This window comes from Eschrichtius robustus, chromosome 13 (assembly GCF_028021215.1).
Source record: "Eschrichtius robustus isolate mEscRob2 chromosome 13, mEscRob2.pri, whole genome shotgun sequence".
In the NCBI taxonomy this organism is placed as follows: Eukaryota; Metazoa; Chordata; class Mammalia; order Artiodactyla; family Eschrichtiidae; genus Eschrichtius; species Eschrichtius robustus.
In genome coordinates, this window is record NC_090836.1 from 6,427,767 (window position 1) to 6,435,791 (window position 8,025).

General features: G+C 58.3%; 1 protein-coding gene across 1 annotated transcript; it reads left to right on the forward strand.

The window, feature by feature from the left end:
* The first annotated feature begins 1,415 nt into the window (after positions 1 to 1,415).
* LTBR (lymphotoxin beta receptor) lies at positions 1,416 to 7,717 on the forward strand. Its single transcript, XM_068560892.1, has 10 exons — positions 1,416 to 1,738; positions 1,877 to 1,973; positions 2,227 to 2,352; positions 2,436 to 2,588; positions 2,934 to 3,030; positions 3,165 to 3,256; positions 5,207 to 5,314; positions 5,626 to 5,651; positions 6,246 to 6,474; positions 6,808 to 7,717. The coding sequence occupies exons 1-10, from the start codon at positions 1,643 to 1,645 to the stop codon at positions 7,047 to 7,049; spliced, it is 1,266 nt and encodes a 421-aa protein (XP_068416993.1). The 5' UTR covers positions 1,416 to 1,642; the 3' UTR covers positions 7,050 to 7,717.
* Positions 7,718 to 8,025: the final 308 nt, after the last annotated feature.

Here is an 8,025-nt window from a genome sequence, read left to right on the forward strand (position 1 = left end):
CTGACCTGGACTTCCCACTCTTCCCCCAGGAGCCTGTCCAGCCAGTCAGACCAACCAGGGTTAGGATGTGTGAACAGAGCCCTCCAAGGAGTGGGCAGGGATGGTGCCCAGGTGATCTCTCTCCAGACGGCCAGTCATGCTGAGGGAGGCACCCCTGAGTCACGAGGAGGGAGCCTGGTTGCTGGAATGAGCTGGGACACAGACATCTCGAGCCCCGGCCTCTAGGCTGGCTCTGCCACGGACTGGCTGTGTGACGTGGGCGAGGCATCATCGGTTTAGTCCATAAATATGTACTGGACACGCGGTTCATGCCAGACCCTGTGTGAAGCTCCGGGAGCCCAGAGTTACAGATCCGGGGCAGGCCGTTGCCGAGCTCAAGGCCCAGCGGCCAGCGGATGACAAGCAGCGGGTCACAGGGAGTGGTCTGCAGGGGTGCTGGGCAGCCCGGGGTGGAGGTGCTTCCCAGAGCCCAGGTGACCCTCAAGGACAAGTGGGAGTGAGCCAGGAGCACAGGAACTTGGAGACCAGACACCCTGGCATGGGTGCGGGAGGGTGGGGATACTGTTAATGGGTTGCAGGGAAATGGTGGGAAGAAAAGGGACAAGGACCAGACCGAGTCCCCCTGGAATCCTGGTCTCCTCTACATGGCACCCTGGCCTCCGTGTCCTCATCCTTAAGGTGACGGGCCCGGTCTGGTGGGCTGTCAGCTCCCTCCAGCTCAAAGGGATTCAAAGGCTCCTGGGTGAGAGGCTGGGACTGAGGGTGGTGGCCACCCAGCCCCAGCCCGGCTGCCCTGCTCATGGGAACTTGGTCTATGCACCACCGCCTTCTCTGAGGACAGAGGAGCAGGGGCCGCTGCATCCTCTGGAGAATCTCGTAGGTGACCTGTGTCCACTGAGGTGGGTGTGGGCTGGGTTGACTCAGGGAAGGGGGTGCTGGCTGGCTTGTGACTCCTTTGCAGTTCATCTTAAAAAGTCACACAACAGGGTGGGAAGCCAGGAGTCCAGACAGTCTGGCAACCAGGACTTCTGGTTCCCAGATGCTGGTCTGGCTGGCCAAGGCTCTCCGTGGGTCTCTGCACCCTCCAAGTTTGACGGTCCAGGCCCATCCATTTTTCGGATCTGGTGTCCTGCTGGCTGGACACAGATGTGTCTGGAACTCCATCTGTTCCCAGCTGGGTTTCCGGGGGCCCAGCCGAGGAGTGTCCACTGGCTCTGTTACCCCTTTCCCAGCGGCTGGGTCTGGCCTGTCCCTGCATCCTCCTCTCCAGTCAGGCCTCCAAAGAAGGGAGGAGGCCCGGTTCCGGCCCCGCTGCCCTCACGTGCTTTCCCCGCCACCCCCTCCCGTCCTGCCTCGGGCAGCCAAGCCTGTTCCTCTTCCCGATTGCGACAGACAGCTGCCTTGGCTCCCAGCGCTCCCTGTCTCCGCCCCGCGCCGGCGCCTCCACTCCCACTTCCTGAGCCCGGCTGGAGCCCTGGAGGCCAGGCCAGGCCCGGCCGCTCTGGCCCCCGGGGGCAAGTCGGCCGAGTCCTGTCCCAGCCTCTGGGCTCGGGAGGCTGCTGCCACCACTGCCCGGGACGTCCAGGCCTCCCACCTTCCTCCCAGGCCTCCACCCATCTGCTCGGCTGGCTGACTGGCCGCCATGCGCCTGCCGTGGACCGCCTCCCCCTGCGGCCTGGCCTGGGGGCCGCTCATATTGGGCCTCTGGGGTCTCCTGGCAGCATCCCAGCCCCAGCTGGTGAGGGAGGGACCCAGGCCAGCGGGTGAGGGTGGGCTTAGCTAGGGAAGAGGGATCTGGGCCGCCCTCTCTGTAGTCCCTCTGCCCTTCCCAGCTGACTCCTGAATAATTCTCTCCCCACTCCATCTCCCCTTGAAGGTGCCCCCATACCGCACGGAGAACCAAACCTGCCGCGACCAGGAAAAGGAGTACTACGAGCCCAAGCATCACGTCTGCTGCTCCCGCTGCCCCCCAGGTGAGAGGCGGGGGCCAGAGGAAGCCTGGGACGGGGAGGTGGGTTACAGGGGGCTCCAGCCCACATCGCTGCCTCAGACGGAAGGTGGACGCCAGCTCCCAGGAATACCAACTGGCAGAAGCAGAGAGTGAGAAACACCGGCCGTCCCTCCCGCGTAGGCACCGGGGCAGGCCCAGGGTCACACAACAAGCAGTAGAGAGGATGGTGGAACCCGAGTCCCCCTGACACTCCTACTGCCCCGCTCACATCCTAGGCACACACGTCTCGGCTGAATGTGGCCCCGACCAGGACACCACTTGTGCCACGTGCCCCGAAAATTCCTACAACGAGCACTGGAACCATCTCTCCATCTGCCAGCTGTGCCGCCCCTGTGACCAGAGTGAGCTGGGTGTTCTGGCGGGGATGGGGGCTGGGGTCTCCTGGAGCGCAGCCCCTCTGCTGAGCCCTCCGTCTCCCCACCAGTGCTGGGCTTCGTGGAGATCACGCCTTGCACTAGCAAACACAAAACCCAGTGCCGCTGCCAGCCAGGACTGTTCTGCGTCTTTTGGGGCTCTGAGTGTGTACACTGCGAGTCACTCTCCCACTGCCCGCCTGGCACTGAAGCCGAGCTCAAAGGTCAGAGGTCACTGGGGGCAAAGGGGCGGGGGGAGGAGGCGGGTGATCTTGAAGGGGGCAGGGTGCATGGGGTTGTGTCCATGGTGAGGCCCCAGGCCTCTTCTCCCTCCCTGAGCAAGGCTCACAGAAGGGACCTGCAGAGAAATGAAGCTGGGATGGTGCAGGGTTCGGGGGTCCTCCCAGCCCTGGGAGGAAGCTCGGGCAATTCGGAGATCAGGAAAGATGCTGCAAACCACGGATTGCAGTGGGTGGTCAGGGAGGGGCCATCCAGTGGGCATAAAGGAAGCCCACAACTGGGCCCCCTTTGCCCACTCACCCTGGCTGGCCATGCGTTTCTCTTGCCAGATGAAGACAGGAAGGCTAACAGCAACTGTGTCCCCTGTAAGGCAGGGCACTTCCAGAACACGTCCTCCCCCAGCGCCCGCTGCCAGCCCCACACCAGGTGAGGGTGCCAGGTCCGTGTTCCTCCCACCCTCCCAGCCCCAGCTGCTGACAGCCCCGTCCATTGCTCAGCTCCACGGACCGCCTCCCACTTCCCGCCAGGAGCCCACCTGAGCTGGGCGCTTTCCTCCACAGGTGTGAGGACCAGGGCCTCGTAGAGGCAGCGCCAGGCACCTCCCGGTCTGACACCAGCTGCAGAAATCCGCCAGAGCCCTCCAAGACGCCAGGTGAGGGGCCAGGGGCAGGGGCAGGGAGCATCTGGGAGGATGCCTTAATTCTAGCCATCTAAAAAAACGGGAAAATGATGAATCCTTTCCAGTCAGAATTGAGGCAAGAAGAAAAGTTCCTCAAAGGGAAACTGGAGTATCCCTGGGCCAGGTTAATTACACACAAACACACACACACACACACACACACACACACACACACACACTTTTTAAGTTATATGTCCTACACACAACTTATAAGTTATATGTAATAGTACGCCCACACGGAGATGTAATTGTAACTGACATCACCATCATTGTTTTGGACATGCCACCATCACATAATCCATTTACTAGACTGGAAGTCTCTGTAGTAGGTTACACCCTCCGTTATTTGAGAGAAGATTCTACACTTGATGCTTTCTTGGTCTTTTCTGTGGAGTCATTGGTTTCCTCACCTAATAGAGGATTGCAGGATGTTTCTAATGACTGTAGTTGTTATTAATCAGGGGAAAGTTTATTTCCTTAACTTTAAAAAATTACCAAGTATTTATAGTCATAGCTTCCATTTATTGAGAGCTAGTGCGTCAGGCAGTCTGTGAACACTTGACTTTCAATAACTCATTTAACCCTCATAATGATCCTATGAAATAGTCTTATTACTATCCTCACTGACTAGATGAGGAAACCGAGGCCCAGAGAGGTTAGGTGACTTGCCCAAGATCATCCACGTGGTAACTGGTGTTATGAAGACCTATTCTAAGTCTCTCTTACTCCAAAGCCCATGCCATAATACATGCAGACTGCAGAAAATTAGAAAATTCAGATAAACAAAACTAAACATCACCCACAGAACCATCACCTAGCATATCCACTCAACACTTTTGAATATATCTTCCCAGACATTTTTCTGTGCAATAGAAAAAAATAATTTTTTTTCTAAAAGTGCAGTCATTTGAATGTTTGTAACTTAATTTTTCATTCAACTATATCATAAATATTTTCCACATCCTCGTATTAATTTTTAACTGTGTATCAAAAACGATTGGCATTTTAGAGCTGGAATTTTAGAGAGTATGTAAGCTAATCTCATTTTGTATGTGAAAAATACACAACTGGGCAGGAACCCAGGTGTCCAAGACTCTGGGTCTAATTTTTCCCCACACCTCCCATTCTGGACTCCCTTAGGCCATGGAATTAGATGGATCACAAAGGGCAAACTCCCAGTGTGCAAATGTCCAAGTGCTCCCGATCTTCCTCAGGCACAGGTGACACAGGCGACGGGCATGGTAGACTCCATGCTGTTGATGGCAGCATGAGGCCCATAGGAAGGCAGCAGTTACCATGGCTACATGTGGGCACCTGAGAAACCCAGCCTCCGCTTCCCTCCCTCCCGGGACCTGCCCTGAGCCGCGGGTGGAGACCGGGCAGCCCTCCTGTGCCAGGCAGCCACAGGCAGAGTTCAGAAGCCAGGATCCCGGCTCCGTCACCCCTGTAAACACCTCCACAGCTGCAGAAGGACAACCTCAGCTCCCGCAGCTGTGGGTCTCTCTGTAAGATGGTCAAGTCCGCAGAAACGTGACTTTACCCTGTGGCCTGAGTCTGCTTACAGACTCCCCACCCTCCCTTATTGCTTCCCACTCCCACTTTCAGCCCCTGCAAGTGCCTGTCCTCACCCACAAGGCTGCCCCTGTGCCGGTGGCCACCCGCACCCACCCCGAACATCTCCATCCGCGGCAGAGTTTCTGCTGGCTGTCAGGAGGTCCCCCCGTAGTCAGGCTTAGTGCCCCTTCTCTGTAACCCGAGGGAAGTTTCTCCGACTCCTCCTTTAGGAACTGTTGTGGGACTGGAAGGGGAAAGCTGCTCCCCCTTTTCTGTCTGGGTGGCCGGAGAACTGGAGAGCTCTTCCTTAGCTGCCCACCCCCCAGCCTGCTCGGGTCCTCACGCCCCGTCCTGTCTGCTGTCCTGCAGGAACGATGCTGGTGCTGGCCGTCTTGCTGCCGCTGGTCTCCTTTCTGCTCCTCACCACTGTCCTCGCCTGCACCTGGAAGAGCCACCCCTCTCTCTGCAGAAAGCTGGGTAGGAAGGAGCAGGGTGCAGGCAGGGATGCAGGCCTGGGTCTGTGCCTACCTAGATGGGGGAGGGGGGCTGGAGGGAATATTCGGCTCCCCCAGGGATGACCCTCCTGCGCCTTCACACCCTCAAGACGCCCAACACCTGCCCCCCACATAGACGTCCCCTCCATCCAGCCCCCCATTCTGAGGCTGGAGATAAGGGTAATGATAACCTGATCTTTCTGGGGAGCCCAGGGTGGGCAGTGCCATATCATGGCGTGTGTGGAGGGGGAAAGCCTGGGGGTCTGAGGCCTGCCGTTTCACTTTCTATTGCAGGATCCCTGCTCAAGAGGCATCCAGAGGTAATGGGGAAGGCTGAGGAGGCAGCAAGGAGGGGCAGGGGGACAGGTGAACCAGGTGGGGGGGCAGGCAGGAAAAGAGTCTGCAGCTTCAACAACCATTCATTCATTCAACTAATAATTTATCGAGCACATGGTGTGCCAGGCACTGTTCAAGGCACAGTGGAACCAGCAGTGAGCAAAGCAAACTGTCTGTCCTCCCAGAGTTACAAACCAGTGGAGCCAGAATAAAATTAGACAGCTGTACCTCAGGTAGTGATAATTGCTAAATAAAGCATGGTAGGGGGACAGTGACACTGGCAACAGATGGGGGTATATTATCTTAGAGTGGACAGAGAGGGCCTCTGTGATCAGCTGATATTTGAGCAGAGAGCTGAAGAAAACAGGGAGCCAGCTGTCGGGATGTATCAGGGAAAGTGCTCCAGGAGCTCCAGGAAGAGGAAACATCAAGTGCAAAGGCCCTGAGGCAGGGAGCCTGATGAGGAGTGGAAGAGGGCGCTGAGCCGCCTAAGCATGGGGTGGGGAGGGGGGAGGAACTAAAGAAAGATGGGGTCTGAGGCCCACGTCATTGCTTGGTTCTCGGCCTCTGTCCTGCAGGGAGAGGAATCAAATACTGCTGAAGGAAGCTGGGAGCCCCCGAGGGTCAACCCACAGTACCCTGACCTGGTAGAGCCACTTCTGCCCACCTCTGGAGACTTGACCCCAGCCTCGGCTGGGGTCCCGGCGACCCCAGGTTTGGAGGAAGAGGCGCTACAACAGCAGAGTCCTCTGAGCCAGGCCAGGGAGCTGGAGGCTGAGCCCCCAGAGCAAGGCCAGGTGGCCCACGGTGAGCCTGGGGCAGGCGCAGGGAGCAGAGTGGGTGGGGAGGGAGGGTGGGCAGGGGGAGAGAGTGTGAGCCAGGCAGAAATGAGGAGACTAAACCGGGTGCAAGAGGAGGCTCCAGCAGCCAGAGTGTCCCGACGACAGAGAAGGGAAGAGACTGAGAACCAAGAAACCGGGGAATGAACACAGAGCTCAAGAACGCCGATGGAGGGGGACAGAGCGGAAGGGGAGATGGCGGATAGGGGCCCTGGGGAAGCTGGGGTCTGATGCTGGGGGTACACAGGCCTTCCCCTCAAACTTGCCCCTCACCCCACTCACTCCGCCTTCCTTCCCACAGGCACCAATGGCATTCACGTCACCGGCGGGTCAGTGACTGTCACCGGCAACATCTACATCTACAACGGGCCGGTATTGGGGGGAGCACGGGGCCCCGGAGACCCCCCCGCTCCCCCAGAGCCTCCGTACCCCATCCCTGAAGAGGGTGCCCCTAGCCCTCCCGGGCTCTCCACACCCTACCAGGAGGATGGCAAAGCTTGGCACCTGGCTGAGACAGAGACACTGGGGTGCCACACCCTCTAACGGGGCCAAGGACCCAATTCGTCACCCACGCCTGATGTTGTCTGGAGAAGCCAGGAGAAGGGAGGCCTGAGAGTGCCTCCTCCTCGAGGCCGCCCTCCCCGCACAGGACTGACCAAGGGCCTGGGTAGGGCCCCGAGAGCTGGACCCCGAGAGGCCGGGCCTCAGACGCGTCTCTGAGAGCAGGGCCAGCACTGGCTGGGAATGGTGTCCCTGCAGGACTCTTACCACCGCCTGAGCAGGCCCGGGACTCCACTGCAGACCCCCTGCCCACTGGGGCAGCACCAGCTCAGCCTCAGGCACGGACAGGACATGTGACGCTAACTGCCGCCCCCCTGGCATCTGTACCCCAAGCATGGCACAGAAGGGAACCAGCCACGTGGTCGCTCAAGGGCACGGCCAGGACCTCTGGCGGATTCGTGGTGCTCATTATCCCCAAGCTTCAGAGGCCCTTCGAGGGCCCACACTTCACATGGACTGAGGGAGACCCTACATGAAGATGGAGTGACAAGGAGGACCACCCTCCCCTTCTAGACAGGAAAGGGAATCCTTATAACCAGGGGCTTGGGTGGGGTTCTATGTATAAGGGAGAGTTTTGGAGGGGGAGGAAAACGGTGAGTGTATTTATGAGTTGTAACCACATGCAAATAAAGAGGAGACTGAGACCTAGATCATTGATTTCCTTGGGATTTTTTTTTTTTTTTTTTTTTTTTTTGGCCGTGCCACACGGCATGTGGGATTCTAGTTCCCTGACCAGGGATCGAACCTGTGCATTTGTAAGTGTGGAGTCTTGGGCTTCCCTGGTGGCGCAGTGGTTAAGAATCCGCCTGCCAATGCAGGGGACAGGGGTTTGAGCCCTGGTCCGGGAAGATCCCACATGCCGCGGAGCAACAAAGCCCGTGCACCACAACTACTGAGCCTGAGCTCTAGAGCTTGCGAGCCACAACTACTGAGCCCACGTGCCACGACTACTGAAGCC

What these genes read in the sequence shown, in the direction of transcription:
- LTBR (XM_068560892.1), top strand. Translation starts at nt 1,643, where the DNA reads ATGCGCCTGCCGTGGACCGCCTCCCCCTGCGGCCTGGCCTGGGGGCCG. An exon ending in CTCTCTCTGCAGAAAGCTGG is followed by an intron (nt 5,315 to 5,625) that starts GTAGGAAGGAGC and finishes TTTCTATTGCAG; the next exon opens with GATCCCTGCTCAAGAGGCAT. An exon ending in GCAAGGCCAGGTGGCCCACG is followed by an intron (nt 6,475 to 6,807) that starts GTGAGCCTGGGG and finishes TCCTTCCCACAG; the next exon opens with GCACCAATGGCATTCACGTC.